At 40.5% G+C, this 18,654-nt stretch overlaps 2 protein-coding genes across 2 annotated transcripts; one reads left to right on the top strand and one right to left on the bottom strand.

Moving 5' to 3' along the window:
- The first annotated feature begins 522 nt into the window (after positions 1-522).
- On the top strand, positions 523-6,446 carry LOC125897971 (interferon regulatory factor 2-binding protein 1-like). Its single transcript, XM_049591533.1, has 2 exons — positions 523-2,576; positions 5,530-6,446. Exon 1 carries the CDS (start codon positions 770-772, stop codon positions 2,549-2,551), a length of 1,782 nt encoding a protein of 593 aa, XP_049447490.1. The 5' UTR covers positions 523-769; the 3' UTR covers positions 2,552-2,576; positions 5,530-6,446.
- Positions 6,447-6,455: 9 nt separating this feature from the next.
- On the bottom strand, positions 6,456-17,362 carry micu2 (mitochondrial calcium uptake 2). Its single transcript, XM_049591575.1, has 12 exons — positions 17,033-17,362; positions 15,875-16,004; positions 14,880-14,911; positions 14,697-14,772; positions 12,650-12,697; positions 12,220-12,302; positions 11,417-11,470; positions 11,212-11,309; positions 9,536-9,707; positions 9,345-9,453; positions 9,096-9,253; positions 6,456-7,053 (listed from the first exon to the last, which is right to left on the bottom strand). The coding sequence occupies exons 1-12, from the start codon at positions 17,225-17,227 to the stop codon at positions 6,952-6,954; spliced, it is 1,257 nt and encodes a 418-aa protein (XP_049447532.1). The 5' UTR covers positions 17,228-17,362; the 3' UTR covers positions 6,456-6,951.
- Positions 17,363-18,654: the final 1,292 nt, after the last annotated feature.

Raw genomic sequence — 18,654 nt, 5'->3', positions numbered from 1 at the left:
TGTCATCTTTTCTTTTGGACTTAAAAGTGGACATTCCATCAAGACCAGGACGGACAGACGTGCAATGGATGTACAGAACAGATCAACATAATAAATTTACAGTAATCTATATGACAAAATGATACATTAAGAGAGGGAGGGACAGACAGTAATGATAATAGCTTACAACAACATTCATTTTAGTAATAATATTATAATAACCGTAATTGTGGTAGCTTATGTTGTTCGTATAATATTAACATATGATGTGTATGTGACAATAATAGATGGAAAACCATCTTCCTACTATCGTTACCTTATAATTTTGACGGAGCTAAGCACCCAGTGTGATAAAATAACCACGGTAAGCTGACAGAAGGTGTTATAAAAAATCACAACCGGTACGGAAAACGTGGTTATTTGCATTATAACACCTATTTTTTTTTTTTTTTTTTTTTTTTTGTTCTCTACTATTAGAGAGAAGGGTAGCGTAAGAAAAAACTACACCTCCCATAGTGCCTTAAGCCTAAGTCGCGTAGGTGTTTCCGGTGTCTTGTAACATTTTACTTCCTTTCGCACAGACCGACACGAAGAAATCGAGAAAGAAGACGTCTCTAACTTTTAAATGTTGTCATCAACAGTCGCATTTTGAGCTGATTTTTCTCGTGGTTTTCATCGTTAAACGCGCGGAATGTGGCGAGTGGTGTCCGAGAATTGAAGTATAGTTGAAAACCGTAGATCTGAACGTGTAGGCCTTCGAAGAAAGTTTGGTCGAGGGCCTGTAAACAACATGTCCTCCGCCTCGCAGTCTTCCTCTAGACGGCAATGGTGCTACCTTTGCGATCTGCCCAAGATGCCCTGGGCCATGCTGTGGGAGTTCAGCGAGGCTGTGTGCCGCGGATGTGTCAACTATGATGGGGCTGACAGAATAGAGCTGCTCATTGAAACTGCCAGGCAACTGAAGAGCACGCACGGAGTTTTAGACGGCAGGTCCCCCGGTCCACAGCAGGGCAAACCCAGCTCGGCTGGGCCCCTGGAAGCAGGGCGGCAGCATGGAGAGCGTATAGAAAGGGGGAGGGGTGAGTATGGGGTGTCTTCTCGACTTCCCAATGGCCTGCACAGAGCTGAAGATGTGGCCTTGTCAGAGGGCAGCAGACAGAGCCCAAATACCCGTCGGGCGATAGTTGGGGCAGTTCCTAGTCTTCATGGCACCATATCCCATGCCTTGATAGCTCAGGGATTAGTAGCAGCCCCTCATGGGCTCTTAGCCCCCTTATCAGGCTCCAGAGGTGGGGCCACACCAATTGCAGTCTCTGCTGGCCCTATAATGGGTGAAGCTGGCAGAAGACAGGCTGTGTCCCTGGGTGTAGGAGCCAGCACCTCAGCTCTGGTGGGTATAGATCCTGCAGTGTGGAGGAACAATGAAGTGATGGCTGAACTGAGTGAGGTGTCTCGTAGCAGGGGTGAGGGCTGGCCAAACCGTCCCAAAGCTGTTCGGGATGTGCTTGTAGCTCTTAGCAGCTGCATCCCCTTTAATGTGCGCTTCAGGAAAGACCATAACCTGATGGGTCGCGTTGTGGCCTTTGATGCCAGCACAACTCCAGAGTTTGAGCTGAAGGTGTTTGTGGAGTATCCTCCTGGCTCTGGAATGATCTTCTCAGGAGTCCCAGACCTGGTCAGGCAGATGTTCCGTGATTCTGCCAAAGATGCAGGTAAAGCAGTGAACTCTGGGCTACGCTATGTGGAATACGAAAAGCGGCAGGGCACAGGAGACTGGCGTGGCCTGTCTGAGCTGTTGAATGACGGTGTGCGCATGTTTAAAGAGCCCCCAATTCCAGAGGTTCTGCCACAGCCAGATGCAGGGTTGCCCATGGTAGCTGTTGGACGCCCTGTACCAGCAAAGAGCACAACTCGGCGCCGCAAGGCATCTCCAGGCTCTGAGAATGGAGAGAGCGAAGGAAGGTCTGATCACCCGGTGAGAGAGCCCTGGCCCCGAGGTGCATACTCAGGCATGGAGCCTCTTCCTGGCATGGCTGCTCCTCAGGAGGGCCCACCCCGTTTACATAGCCAGCCCTCACCCATCTCAGCGCTCATGGGAGTTGCAGACAGCCTGAGCTCCAGCCAGATGGCCAGAGATAGCCCCAGCATGTCCACGGCGCACTCCTCCTCAGCCGGGCACCCCACCAGCAGCAGCCCCTCCACTGCCTCCACCTCAGTCTCTCAAGCAGCCATGGGGCAGGGTTTAAGTGTGGCGGGGCAGAGCAGCAACACCAGTGCAGGGGAGTCTACGAGCAGTACCCAGGGCACTCCACTCTGCTGCACCCTCTGCCGAGAGCGCTTGGAGGACACTCATTTCGTCCAGTGTCCCTCTGTCACGCACCACAAGTTCTGTTTCCCTTGTACCAGAGGATTCATCCGCAGCCAAGGTCAAGGTGGGGAGGTGTACTGCCCCAGTGGAGAACGCTGTCCCCTGGCTGGATCCTCTGTGCCTTGGGCCTTCATGCAGGGAGAGATCTCAACCATTCTGGCTGGAGACGGAGATGTGACAGTAAAAAAGGAGAGTGACCCTTGACATCTCCATCCTGTTGTGGTGAATGGTAAGATGATGGATAAACAGTCTTTTTGTACTTCATGATCCAGCATCTTTCTTTTACCAACATAGTTTTCTAGAGTGAGATTGTTAGGGTTCTCTAATCAGCCTTAACATTAACAGTTATTAAACAGAATTAATCAAAACTAACCTGAAGTCCCTAGTGAGATGGATTTTAAGAAAATTAGAGTTGCAGCTGAGAAACACTGTCAGTGTTACCAACAGTGACAATGTTTTTCAGGTTTTTGATACAGTTTTATGTTTTTAGCTGCGACTCTGCTTGGCTTAAACTGACAGTAGTAGAACTGATTTGTAAATCAGGTCTTAAGTTTTCAGGCGATTTTTATTCCTCACGCTCTCTGTTATATCAGCATTAATAATTTAAAGGATGTTATCTCCAAATTAAGTAACACAAAGGTGAAGAAAGCCTTGAAAAACATTTGCAGGAGTGTTACATTTTAAGGTACTATCAGAAAAATAGGTATAGTCTGTATGAAGTCACTGAGATAGTGGACGGAGAGACAGAAAGATGACTCTACAATAATACAGCTAAATAAAGAATAACGACTTCTAATCAGTCTTTTGGATATGGAGATTGATAAGTCTCTTATTTGTGTGAAAAGATCAACAATTAGTTTGTTCATGTGCAATCTGTAAATTTAAAACAAATATAAATTAGTAGTAAATTTGTAAATATAAAACAATGTCCACAAATACAGAATAAAATTTGTAAACCTCAAAATGATTTTGCTAATATAAAACACAGCTTCAGAAACACACATATGGAGATCGATTAGTCTTTATATTATCTGCATGAGCAGATCGACAGTCTGTGGAAATGTGTAATCTGTTAATCTAAAACACTAAAAAATGTGTTCTAAAGTAAAAAATATTTAGAAAATATAAAACGTCTTTACATATACAAACAAATTCAAACCATTAAAGAAAAAGACTGCATAAAATGCAAATCTGCAAGCGTAGAATTGAGATTCACAAATATGTGTTTGAAATGTTTTAATGTTAGGATGATATTCACAAATGTTTTTCAGTTATTTATAAATCAAGAACATGTATTCACAGATTTTTTTTATTTGTGGAATTTGTTTATTTGCAGATCTGTTTAATATTTGCAAAACAATTTCTTATTTTATAGAATTTTTTTGTATTTGTGGATGTGTTTTATATTTAAAGATTACACATAAACACACAGGTTGACGATCTGTTCACACAGATAACTTTGACACACATCTATCTCCATATTAGTATTATACAAACTACACTGTGTCCTGCACAGGCTCCTGTAGGCTAAATGTGTCCTGGTGGCAGCACACTGTTGGGTAAAAGAGTCTCAATGTCATATATGCTTAATTGTTTAAGCTTTTTGTATTTTGTGCTAATTTAAGCTCTTCAGCATATACACACTGGAAATACAACTCGCATGAAAGAAATGCTTTCCCCACCTTACCCTTGTGTCTGCAGTGCAGAGTAAAACGGACTACAGTGGAACACTGCATTGATGTCTCACATATGAACAGAATACTGTCGTTTCTCCTGTGCAGTGTGTAAATCTGCTATCAACACATTACACTGTTACTTTCTATATGAGAAAATCCATGGGTTGTTCATGACCGGCCCTGTCAGTATGCAGACATAAAACAAGGGTGTAGTCATGGTGTCAAGACAGACCTCAGTACTGTGATGTGTATGTAGAGGTCAGACTGAGACAGGGAAGCTGTTGCAGTTGCTTTGAAAATTAAAACGAATAATACAAAATGTCACAGGGTAAAAGAAACAAAACCGTTTCATTGTCACCATCTTCCAGCTCTCTCCCACTGTTCATCCTGTGTATCCGCCTCACATGTTCTCAACTTTGAACTCTCTGCTTCCTACAGTGTCCTCAACTAACCACTGGACTTCATGTCCCTGATACACTGTACACTTCCCTGATATTCAACCTTGGGTTTCTGCAGGGTTCACCAAAGTCAGTGCAAGACTTTTAGGAATTTATCAACAATTATGTCACATTTTTGTAATTCCCAGCTGTGTATAACACTCATTTTTAGTAATATATAAGTAATCAATTAACGTGACCTGGACACAAATGAGTGGCAGATTTTTATTTTTATTTATTTTGCTAAAATGTATCCCATTTACGTGGATGAGCTTCCTTGCTACTGTGGCTAGCAGCAGTGTTTGCAGCAGGTCTGATTGGGGTTGCAGCAGTATGAGTTTTTCGTGGTATGATAACCATCTCAGAAAATATTGTGGTTTTATGGTATCATGGTATTACAAAATTATTAAAAGGTAAAATGATCCACTAAAGAATGAAAATAGGGATTATTGTTGGTTGAACAAACATTTTATTGCAATAATTTAAGGCTGAAACCCATTTTTGTAAATGGAAGTGTGCAAAAGTCTCCCTTTTGAGAATAACTAAAATAAAGCTGAAATTCTCCATCCATTGGCTTTTTTAAAAATATATGGTAGAGAAGCAAATGCACACGGTATGATAACTCTCAATCTTAGTATCACCGTATATCCTAAAATCTGTACACTGCAGCAACCCTAAGTGTAATGGTGCTGACTGAAACTCCACATAAAGGATTGATTAGCCTTCTCGGTACGCAATCCACTGTAGCACCAGTCTGTTGTAGCTTATAGATGCAAAATGTCTCCTGTTAGCCCACAACCCCATACAGAAAAATGTATAACTAATGTTTCTGTCTAAAGCAATCAAGAAAACATATTCAAGACCTTTTGTAAATTAAATTTAAGATTTTTTTAATACCTTCTAAGCCCTTTTTTTGAGGGAATATAATTTGTTGCTTATTAAGACTCCAACCAGTCCCACCCCAAAAATGATCCCTGCTCCATTAGGAAAGAAAGCTGCTCACTGTTACCCTACTATTGGTTTTCAAATGTTCTCAAATCCTTACACATATTTTCTTCTTTTTCCACAGTGGATCAAACACTTTGAAAGCACTTCCCTATTATCTCAAGCAGAGGTCCACTTTGGCTGCAGTTCATCATGTGCCTCTGAGAACAGCAGAACTCTGAAGCCCAGGAGAACAGCTACACACACACACACACACACACACACAAACACACACCCAGAGTTAACTAAAGACTCACTCTAAGAGGAGGGACACGTTCGCCGGTTTGGGCTCGGTTCACCTGTGAAGGCTGGGCTGCCACATCACAATTGAATGTTGAGTCCTGACCAAATGTCTCTTCTCTCCTCAGTCCTTTGCAGCAGAGGCCTCTCATCAGGCCTCAATTTCAAAGCCCAGGATAGAAAGCACATCCTCATTTTAAGAATGACAATCTGTTTTGTCTTTCATTTGTGTTTTTGTTATGTGTTGCATACTGTCCTATACAGATGGATAACAGCAAAATTGACATATGATCTGACAGAACGATGTAATCCTTCAAAAAACAAATGAATGTTAAAAATGTGGCAAAACCATTGGGTCCTTAAAGCCAAGGTTTGCAAAAATGTAATCCCACAATATGTCTTTTAGGTATTCTTCTTCTATTGTATGTCAAAAATGTGAATTTACTTTCAATATGGCTATGTAATTTCTATTTTTGATACAATACAAATTTATATGTATTTGTTTATAGTGATAAGAAGACCAAAGATGGCTTCCTGCTCAATGTAATTTTATTGTATTGTAGCTATGTATGCTGTGTTCACTGATAACCTTGGCATAAGTCACTAATTTGTTCAGCTATCACAGAGGTAAGCTTGTTTTGTCTATTTACTTTTTGAATTCTATGTATGGTAAGATAATTAGCACCACAATGTTCAATGGTTAACCCACATACTCGTGATCTTTACAGATCAATTCTACAATAAATTACAAAATAGTTATTAGTCAGCACATTGTTGAGACTTTGCCAATTTCTTGGAAAACTTTATGTGATAAATTTGAACAGAAATTGAAAATCCCACAGCAGTGTATAAGCCCTTGAAAATACATCAATACTCAATCAGCATCTGTCCCTCAAACCACAATCAACCAGTTTTTTAAACACACTGCTTGTAGATTGTGTGTAGAGTGCAAAAGTAAGTGATTGGCTGTTTCAAATATAAAATCAATGACTTGATCAAGCATAAAGGCCAGAAAACTGCACCAAACAATAAAAAGATAATGTAGTAATTATCACCACACCCAGACCACAGTTCTTAAGCTGATGGCAGACAATAGATTGTCAATCTGTAAACATATCATTTATACATGATAGTGGTGTAAATCCTTTTTTCTTAACATGTGGTTACATTTCTAATCTTGTTCACATCAGTTATGTCATGATACAACACCAAAGTGAGCAGTGGTATTAGTGATGGTCTGTCAGACATGCCCTGGAACATCTGTGGTTCAGATGGGGCACCCGGTGTCCCACAGGGCCTCCTTGGCTCCTTTCAGGGTCTCTCGCTTCACACACTTCCAGTACCCTGAGAAGCCGTTCTGATGCTGCACCTGAGGGGCAGAACACAGTTTATCACATCTGACAGCACTGAGAATAGTCTATATATCTACTGATTAACAAACACAGCAGGATTTTTTATCCATGCAAACTGTCTGTTATGCCAAAAGGAAAGTGACATAACTGTGGACTATTGATATGACATGAATGAAAAGTCGATTTTAGTCTGTGCAACCAAAGGGAGAAGGATTAGGGTATTTGAGAGCATGTTATGATCAATGCACAAACACCACAAAAGATCCATCTTAGAAATTAGTGTCTACAATTTTTAATGCCTCCGCTCCAGCGATAGCCATGGCCCCAGGCATTACGTTTTCAGGTTGTCTGTCTGTCCGTCCATCCCATTCTTGTCAACATGATATCTCAAGAAGGCCTTGAGGAAATTTCTTAAAATTTAGCGCAACTGTCTACTTTGACTCACAGATAAACTGATCAGAAGATCAGAACTATTCATGACGAAAATTTAACACAAATGTCTAATAGGATAAAATTGATACAGTGATGACATTTCATATTCAAAAGGTCAAAGGTCAACTTCACTGTGACATCATAATGTTCTACAATGTTCTGGCCATTACTCAACATCATATCTCAGGAACAGAAGGAGAGACATATGGTCAGATACTGAATTGGTGACACTAATATGGGGTGTCTCCCTTGAAACTGCTGCTGTGTAGATCCTCTGCTCTCAGGGGGAAGCTGTGTCTGTGTGTGTGTGTGTGTGTGTGTGTGTGTGTGTGTGTGTGTGAGAGAGAGAGAGAGAGAAACATCCATGTTTTCACAGACATGGATGTTAACTGTTAAGGAAAATAGACTGGTGCACAGAGGCATTCAACCTCAAAGCAGTAATTGTTTATTTTCTCTAATTTGATCAACAGTTGATTTGATGACTTCACCTAAATGACACATTAGAGCAGGGATACTTGAGTTACTTTGCCTGGATGCCTCTTTTACAAAATGACAGGTGGCCAGGGACCAGTCACAAAAGCCCCACACAGGTAAGGTGTACACAGGACTGTTTCTAGGATTTTAAGACATTCAAGGCTTAGCCCAACCCTCTGTCGGGGGTCAGGGGGATCATCAAGCTCAATTGGGATGCTTTTTATGCACCCTGGCACCTTATTGACATCAGAGGTGCAAAAAAAAAAAAAAAAAAAAAAACAACTTCCCATTTAAATCAACTTATTTTAATTGTGAAATAGAAAGTGGTTGAGGAGGAGGTATCCCACACCCTGGCTAGTATAGAATCAATGCATTTGAGGAATAGTTAAGCATTTAGGGGAATCTGTAACTCACTTTCTGGCTGAGAGTTACAGATTCAAGCTGTTTCCCTGTTACTAATCTATACTAAGCTAACCAACTGTTTCATATTCAGTGTACGGACATGAGTGGAAAGATCTGAATGTCTAAGGCTCGGGCCACATTGCATGTTTATTGTGAAAACCTTTTTTTTTTCCCCTCCCAATTTTTTGACACGTGCAGTTCTCAGCAAAAGTAGACAGTGAAAATGGTTTTTTGATGGTCATAGTGAGATTATACCAATTTTCACGCCTGTTTCAATGGCTAGATCTCTCACAGGCATGAGGAAATATAAATACTTACGTTGTGCTCAACCTTTCCTATTGACCATGTTGTTGACAATCCAGTCACTTGCACAGTTCCTTAAATAAGTGGAGTATCTGCAATTAATTGTGGAAATACAGTAGCTCTGCAGCGCCGCAGATATAGCGCTCTGTGTGAACACTGCAAGCATGCAAGCCACAGCAGTTCAGCAAGGTAGCTGTCAGGCACTCCTCATGCAGGCATTGTGGCCCGGGCCTAATTCTCCACAGTAAAGCAAGTGAGCTAATTTTCCAGAATGTCAAACTATTCCTTTAAGATGGACACTTTTGCAGACATATTTACAGCTATATATATATATATATATATATATGTATATATATATATATATATATATATATACATATATATATATATATATATATATATATATATATATATATATATATATATATATATAGGTGGACAGACTCACCTTAAGACCACGCAGTACTCGGTCTTTCATCACACCCATGAATTCCTTATGGCTCAGGCAGTTGTCTCCATCCATATCAAAGAGTTTAAATACAGTATCAAGCACATTCTCAGACAGATCATGGCCTGTGGCGATCCTCACAGCTCGTTTGAACTGGGCTGCAATGAGAGAGAGGAAAAACATGGGTGATCTATTGAATATAATATTTAGAGAAAACCATCCATATTGTCATCAACAGAAAGGTGTTACCCATTCCAACAGGACGGTTGGCTTCAGTGACCAGTTTCATTGAAAAGGCAAAGTCCTCCAGATTGTTGGTGAAGAGACAGAAGGCTTTGAACTCATCAAATGTGATACTCTGCAAGACAACATTTCAGTTCACTTTAAAGCTACACTCAATGATGTTTTCACAGCATTGCTGTAAGGTAAACTCCTTAAACCTGGCCAGCAGGGATCCTCTTTCTCATGTTCTCCCAGTAGATTTCATTGTCTTCTTCATTGGTGTAGTGTAAGAGCCACTCTGCAAAGTCTTCTCTTCGCATGGTGTCCATACCTCTGGAGAACTGCAGGAACTCCATCTCCTGGACTTCAGCCTGCAGGTCCTCCATGAACCTGAAGAATAGGAAGTGTTTACTCCAAATCTGATGCCTTACAAACCACGAATCCTGCCGTGGTGTGTGGGGTAAAACAATAAGCTCATTTATACAGCGCATTTCAGCAAAGAGTGCTTAGTGTAAAAAAGCAAAAGCATCAAGACTAAGTGCAAAAGAAACACAGAATAATAGGGGATACCACCTGGCAACTTAAGAGCGGCCTAACAAAGACATCTGAAACAACAAAATAAATTGCATTTTTTCAGTACGGCCATACATTCAATGTGTATTACAGTGATGGTGACGTCAATAGTACCTGTGTTGTGATGCTGCTCACAAAGGTGATGTTGCTAAAATAGGGAGGGTTGTGTTGCAGACACATCATTATCATTAAGTGATTGCATGGTTAGTAATAAGCATTGTAAGTTGTGTTGATATGAGGTGTCTGTAGTCTGAGGACTAAACCTAATTCCTGCACCTAGTATGTAAAGAGAATTTTGTGTTTAAGGCAAGAAATAAGTGTTTTGCACTGAATTTTTTGCACATTAAGATTCTTGTGAAAAGTGAACCCAAAGGAATTGTAAATTATTGTAATACAAAAGTTTATTCAGTGGCAGTGATGACAGCAACTGACAGAACTTTACCCAAGAAAAAAAAGAGCAGGGTTTGGTGCTGAAAATATTTACAAAGGTTTAATACAAGACTTCTGTTGATTTCATCACCAGATACAATTTTCTCCTCATATTTATGTGGGATTAAATTAGCCTAAGTAGCTGTAATACTTTTATATACAATATGTACATTAAGTTTACTATTTTAAAAATAAACATAATATCAGCAAGTTATGCAGAATTCAGGGGACAGAGCTGACCTCCACACGTAAAATGTAGACTTAAACCCCTTTTCCACCAAAACTAGCATTTGAACGAAAGTTTTTTAAACACAGGATAATCCATTAAAAATGAGCTATAGACTAATTTCCCATAGCTATGAGACAAGAGTCATCTAAACACTTTTCTGTTTTGTGTTGTTTTTTCACTGGTTTGTCACATTCGATGTCATGGGCAGACCAGAAAATAGGTTAGTAAATAGTAGAAAGCAGCATGGAGGACAGAGGAAAAAGTTAAGGTGGTTACTTCTGTTAAATATCACTTACTTATTTAGTCTCTCTTTCAAACTCGGTGTAAATTGGAATTATATTTAAGTGCTGCTTGGATGGGGACAGACGGTATTTTGTGACAGCCTGTCATTGCATCTAACTGTTAAAATTAGCGTGCTCACCCAAGTGTTGCATTTCCGTCACTGCTGGGTGGGCCAGAGCTGATAAATACCCCTGACTACTGCAGAATCATTTTACCCTGGTGTCAATGCCAATTGTGAACCTTGGCCATTATAGACAAAAGCCAGATGTTAGCAGGTGTTAGTGGGTTTTTTGGTGCAGTGGGAAAGGGTCTTTACACACTGTGATGTAATGATTACTGTCAGCAGCAGGGGAGTGTGTGACTACAGAGACAATTCCTTACCTGCGGAACTCCTGATACTGCAACTTGTTTTCTCCCCTTTTCCCAAAGAAGTAGGCCTGCAGAGTTGTGTTCACACTTTCCCCTTCTTCCACTGGTTTCTGTAAACATTCACCAAGTGTACAATACTGTCGTAAATTATCACTACTAAAAGTAAACGCACAGACATTACACTAAGCTCTCCTTTTAAAGGACTGTGAATACCCACCTCTGTGCTGTCTATGGGAACTCTGGTTTTACTTTTTCCAATGATTTTCTTCAGCTTCAGAAGAAAAAGAAATTCCAAAAAATGTTAACATTTAACCAGAGAAATTCAGAATGATCTTCTGCAATTGCCTTTACTGACTGTCAACATGTGAACATCACTCTCCTCTGAACTACAACAAGAAATGAACAAAAAGGGGAGAATGTTTCTTTTCAAACCAGAGCTATAAGCCTCAGCTAAGTCACACACATAACAGACACTGGAGCAGATGACAATCTACACAGCTCTTCTCTCTTATTAAATGCTTTAGTGTTGTGCAACAAGTCACGGCATGAAAAGAGAACACAAGGTGCACAGCGTGCCAACATGCAGTCTACAAGCCTGGGCCTGATCTAGACTAAACACACAGAGGTCTTCTCTCATCATCACAGAGGACAAGTCTGCTAGGTACAGGAAATGTCAAATGATTTAAAATGATCGACTAAAGTGAGGGGCTGACTCAGGCTGCAAAGATGCAAACACATGACAGATGAACTGTCTAGTAGAGGAGCTAACAGTGCAGCTCTCCCTCACCTTCACATGGTGCCATGGTCCATACTTACAACTGTGGCAGCATCAGTACTCGAGGCAGCATTAAAGGTGGCAATATTTTTAAATTTAAATGCACACACAACAGAAATACAATTCTCTGCGCAATGTGTCCTCTTATGATTACAGTGCTTACATATGAAACTATCTGTCATGTTCATTATTGCTACAACAATATTCAAATATCAAAAAATCCTGATATATTTATCAGATCTTACCTTCAAAAATTCCCTTTGGTCCACATGCTCATTTCCGTCAACATCAAGCATTTTGAAAGCTATATGAAATCCTGTACGCGGCTCTGCAACAGTAATGCACTGTCAGTTATCTGAACTCTATCTGAATACTACAGAAAACCTCACATGACTCAATGCACTAGGTTAGTAGGGCAAAGTAGCATTTCTCAATACAGCCTGGAAAACAGTGTGTAGACATAAAACACAAATCAGGTCAACAGCAGCTCCGCTAAAATGTGCAGGTGTGCGAAGCTTGGACAGAAGTGACTATGTAAAAAGCAGGATTTTTACAGAAGAGAATAAAATGCAAAGTCACAAGATAACAGGCAAATTCATTCAGCACAACATTACTAAGAGTGAGGAAAGATCTTGTCAGGCCCACTGCGTCATGCAGGTTAGTTAATCTACTCACTGGTCAGGATAGTCAGCAGGAACAGATACTCTGTGTAGGATATCAAACCTGCAAAACAAATATAAATGTGCAATTATAAAATGTATGATTTTATTTAGGAAACAGGATTACCAAACAAATACACTGACTGACCTTGAAAACAAATATAATGCAAAGATAGGCGGTTCGATCCCCAGCTCCTCCAGTCTGCATATCTTGCCTTGGGCAAGATACTGAACCCCAAATTGCTCCTGATGATGCTTCCATCAGTGTGTGTGAGCGTGTTAAGAATGTGTGTGTGAAAGTGACGTGTAATGTAAAAAGCACTTTGAGTGGTCCGATGACTAGAAAGGAGCTATACAGATGCAAATCCATTCAGCATTTACCGCAGTTAAAAGGTGACCCAAGATTACTGTCACCAACTCAGTATCTGACCAAATGTCTCCCCTTCTGTTCCTGAGTTATGACGCTGAGTGATAGATAGGAAAGTCTTTTATGCAGAATATTATGATGTCACAGTGAAGTTGACCTTTGACTTTTTGGATATAACGCATCATAACTTAATTATTTTATCCTATAAGAATTTTTGTCATAATTAGTGTGTAAAGTCTTGAGTTATGGCCAAAAATATGTTTTATGAGTTCACAGTGACCTTGAGATTAGTCCTCCAAATACTAATCAGTTCATCCTTGAGCAGACGTTTGTGCCAAATTTGAGGAAAAGTCTCTCAAGGCCTTCTTGAGATATTGCGTTCATAAGAACAAGATGGATGCAAGGTCACAGTGACCTTGACCTTTGACTGCCAAAATCTGATCAGTTCATTTATGAGTCCAAGTGGACGTTTGTACCAAAGTTGAAGAAATTCCCTCGAGGTGTTTTTGAGTTCCCAAGAATGGGCGGTCCATACAGCCATCCATCCATCCGTCCGTCCGTCCGTCCCGTTCTCATGAACATTATGGACAGACGGTGGGCCTGACAACCTGAAAACCCATAAACATAATGCCTCTGGCCACAGCTGTTGTTAGGCAGAGGCGTAAAAAATAAAAAACAACGGGAAAGAGGATCCATCCAAGAGATGGTCACTCAAAAATCAGTGGAGACACATTCTGATAACAAGTGTGAACTGGAGTCAGTAACAACTGAATCTAGACACACATTAAGCAGATCAGCATATCAGATTAGCTATGCACAATATTGTTTTTCTGTCAATATCCAATATGCCAATATATAACAACTTATTTGGCCAATAACTTATTACTGTTGATGACATATCCACTTTTTCCCCACCTAATTTTAGTGATCATCAAATCTAATCATCCAGATAAAAAAATCGAAAATTTTGCTCAGGTTCAGCCCACTTGACATGCTGCTGTGTTGTGCTATGGCCTATTCAAGTGCTGGAATTTGTAATTTATGTGACAACGCCTGAACGCAACACAGGCTCTGCTCCAATTGAGTGTGTGTACAGTGCTGTGCTGCTGTGCAGGGTGTTTGACTGTGCGTTACAGCAGCCTTTTGATGGTCATTTACACACTGTCCATGACAATAACTATGTCAGGTAACAAACTGCGTCAGCCTCGGGTCGGGTTTGGACTTAAAAATCAGAACGTCTGTCGGGTTCGGGCCAGGCTTGGCTATAATTGTCTCGGACTCGGGTCAGATTCAGTCAGGAAAATGCAGCCCGAGCCATGCTCTAATGTGCTCACCTGTGTGCGCATGCAGATGTCTGTGTGTGCGCAACACAGAGAGCAGAGGAAAATTGTAACCGCGCGACCACGTTGAGACAGAAATGACATGCCATCATGTAAATAAGATAAATAACACAAGACTATTTAGTTTGTTTAATAAAAGGACAAGATATACACCTGTTCTATAAGAAAGGTAACCTTAAATGACTTCTGTTGTGATCTGGCGGTATATAGAAAATAAAATTAAATAAAATTAACTTGACCATCAAGGGAGGGGGGCACCCCCACCCCCCTAATATAATGGTAGGGGAAACATTGCCTATATTGGATCTAAAATTCCTGTGTGTTAATGCTGCTCTGTTAACAGAATGAAGACTTACCATTGTCCCCAATGCTTCTGAAGAGTTCATTTCCAGGCTTAGCTTTCGAAGCAGCCACCAACATTTTGTTAACTTCCTGCAAAGACAGCAATAAGAAACAGCTAACACCACAAACTGATCACTATGTTCTAAATTTGCAGTTTGAAACTAACATATTTACACAATGTGATAATGTAAGCATACTTGGGTTGTTAAAATTCTCTTCTGCAGCTTTCCTGCATAAGAAGAAAGAGAAAAGATTTGTTAATAAGACAACAAAAAATGTAATACATGAAAGCAGAAGGCCAGCATTACATGGGATTTTTCTCATGCATCTTGGCTATGTACATTTGAATGTCTGCAGGGCTGGTTGCAGGGTTTTCATCACTTGCATTCACTGAAAAGCTGCATTTTTTTGCAAGTTTGCACAGAGGGTTCATGCACAGTCTTTGCAACTGTTACTTCCTATGATCTGCAAACAATGTAAATAGCAATACACAACCTACAGCTTGTGACACAGACTGTGGGAAAACATTGATTATGTTTTTTAGGGGCCAATAGTATGAATTATTCTTGCCATATTTTCAGAAATGTTTTCTATATACAAAGTTCTTACATGTATCTTAAGGTCTAATGTTCCAATGTGGCCCAGGCCTTGAGCTACAACTACACACACATTCTCCCTTTTTCTTTTACAGTTCCAGTCGATTCAGTACATTTAAAATAAACCCTATAATGACAAATGTTTCTCCCACATTTCTTTTATGTCTTTTTTGTTGCTGTCACAGTACCACTTATCTATGGTGCATTGTGAATAAAGTGGGTGTATAGCTGCAACACCCTCACTGTTAATATTAGTTTGACTTTGTCACTATGGAGCCTCTTTTATACTATAAAGACAGATGCAGTTCCCCTGTTGTCTTACTATTATTAAGTTCTGCTTTGGTCTCTCATAGTCCTCGGGCCCTGTATATGTGGAACAGGTGGAAATGAAAGGAAAGAACAACTAATAGCGTCTGAGTAAAGTGAGCAAGGAGCAAGGAGCCTTGTGAATAGCTTCAATGCTCCTGAACATAGAAAGTAAAAGTCTCTACAACTGTATTGGAAGGATGAACAAACTTCTTCAACTAGACTAGTCTAAGAATGTCAACTGTCAGTAGATGGAAAGCATAAACTAAGTGGACATCAGTGCAGCTTACGGTCAACATTCTCCAGCATCACAGAGAACAGGAAGTCTCTCGGGGTCATGTAGGGCTCCTGCTCGTAGACCACTGAGGCAAACTGGTTGAAACGAATCTTTCTGGCAGACAGCTGGGGAGCTGCAGCTTCCTGAAACAGCACAAGTGACAGAGCTAAGGGACTGTTTGTTTCTTTTGAGGGGGGGGGGGGGGGGTGAAAAGGGGAGAAGGAATTTCAAATATTTTTTAAGCACTGGGGAGGGACTTGTGTTTTTTCTTTTGGTTTAGGGGAGGGGCATACACATTTCACAGTCAATTTTCAAAGAAAACTTTTTCTTTAAACCAAAACTACACTCTTTATCATAGCCAAAAACTGTAAAAATTGAAATTATCTTTTAATTTCAAAATTTCTGATGGTCCTTTACCACATCATGTAAGCCAAATGCTTTTGTCAGTAAACAAACATAATCAAATCTGATCTTTTTTTTTTTTTTTTTTTTTTTAAAAAATCAAAATCACTTTATTCTACATGTTTCATTTAAATTGCACGAAAAATAAACTGCTTACACAAGCTTACCAGTATGATCAACAAGAGTGAAAACAAAGGGTGTTTCCAGGAATTTATCTTCAACTTTTAAATTTCAACTGTCAAAGGTTACGTTTTAAAAATCTTAAAGTGAGGAAATCATGGTAGGGGGAGGGTCATACATGTTTCGCCAGTCACTCAGGGAGGCTCATGGAAAAATATCTGTAGCTTTGGGGAGGGTCAAAAAAACAAAAACAAAAACAAAAAATAGAAAAAACAAACTCACACCCCAGTCAACTCCCTCGTCTGACAAGTAGAGAGCAGTCCCTAAATACCACTGTAAACTATGGAACCATGTGAGTAACGCTACTCACTATTGACCGTTTAAATAGCAAACAGCATGTCACTGTATATGATGTGTCGGTGAGTGACGGTTAACCTAAGCTGTTGATACAGACTCTTGGCTGACTATTTACGTTCTTTCTGTAAACAGGAATGTGTGTATCGTTGATACTTGTGTTTAGCAGCATATTACTCTTTCACAGACAGACGGGTAACATACAGTGGCCACATGTGTTTGTTTGCGGACGTGTGGACGACAGAAACTTTTATTATTTTTAAATAATAAAAGGCGTTATTAGGCGTGTACTCACTTTAGGTTCTTCGGCATGAACGGCAAAGGGAAGAGACCTGTTGTTAGCATGATGTTGGTAACACATAACCCCAGTTCCAATGACACAACCCAAAATACCGGGTCCAACAGCACGGCTCAATGCCAAACTTTTCAGTGACCGAGGATTCCTCAAAACATTCCTCAAGACGGCGGCGATCCTTCCCAAGCTGGACATTTTAAGGAGGCTAGCTCGCTAGCTGGGTATATCAACTCCAAGGCTTCCGTAGTTGCGTACTGAAGCGACAAAGTAGGCTTGTTCGATATGTAGGCTACTCCGCCTCGCCTGGAAAGAAGTGGAGAGCTGGCGGCTGCAGCATGGGGCGGTGCCAAAAAGCTGCGGTGACGTCGGACAGTTTGACGACCTTTTCCAGCTGCAGCCCTCAGTCCATACGGGTGACAAGTGACAGAAACACAGATCTTGACCGATATGATGTCGATTTGTTAAAAATGTTATCAGACCCATATATCAGTTTGTTGTCAGTCTCCAGTTTTGTTAATTGTGATAGATTGAGTTATTAGGCTCTAGATGAGCAGGCCTGCGCAGATTCGATCACCGGTGATGGGCGCACAATTTGGTTCATAGGCGTTTCTCAATACTCAAGTTCAGCAGTTGGGACTTGGCAAATTCGGACTTGGCAAGTCCGCACGAGAGTCCGGACTTCCCAAGAACGGGAGGATGGGAGTACACTCATTTCTGCTTTTGGAACAGCAGCGAACTTGATGATGTCACCACCTCCGCTCGCCTTGGCTGTTGTACTGTGTTATATTCATGCATTTAGAATAAAACAATATAAACACAGCCCAGCCCTGCGTCTTTTCATAGACATTGTAAGAAATTAATGTGTATATGTTTTTAACGTTTCAACATATATAACTGACACACAAAAACATATAAATAGCCAAAATAGTTTCATAAAATATCTTACAACACCTTTTCCCTGCAGTTTGATCATATTTAATCTATAGCCTATCCAATTCTCCGCGGGGGGAAAGTTTGTGGAGAGTTGGTGGTTATTGTGATCGTGAGCACTGGTGAGATGGAAATCAAAAATCAATAACGGACATGGATCGCAGCAGGATTTCTGTAGGCCTACCTGCAGACTGAGGAGGAGGCTGCCCAGCTGAGGAGGCAGATCCGAGAAAGACAGCGGAGAATGAGGCGGAGGATGAGGATGAGACGTGATGAGACGAATGAAATGAATGAAAAGTTAAAAGTAGGCTACTCATTATGCAGAGTGACCCAATTTCAAGTGTTGTTATCATCATATACATTCTTAGTTACTGTCCATCACTGCATTTATCTCATCATTATGCCTTCTGTCTACATTTTTATGGAGACTTGACAGTTTACTTGGTACACCTAGAAAAAACAAAAGCAGTTTAATATTCAGTCTAACATTTTATTGAAGTGTTGAGTTGTAGATTGTGGTGCTGTTGAACTGTACTGGATTACACTGACAGCAGTTTCTCGTTTAGTCTGTCCTCACCAATATAAATGGGATCAAACCGGTCAGATATTAAGAGGAAAATTTTATTCAGTCACACTTCAGACATCAGGTATACAATTCATATCAGATAATCAATATTTAAAATGCTGTTGAA

This window comes from Epinephelus fuscoguttatus, linkage group LG12 (assembly GCF_011397635.1).
Source record: "Epinephelus fuscoguttatus linkage group LG12, E.fuscoguttatus.final_Chr_v1".
In the NCBI taxonomy this organism is placed as follows: Eukaryota; Metazoa; Chordata; class Actinopteri; order Perciformes; family Serranidae; genus Epinephelus; species Epinephelus fuscoguttatus.
Note: the sequence above shows the minus strand (reverse complement) of the source record. Positions and strands in the feature narration are given on the sequence as shown.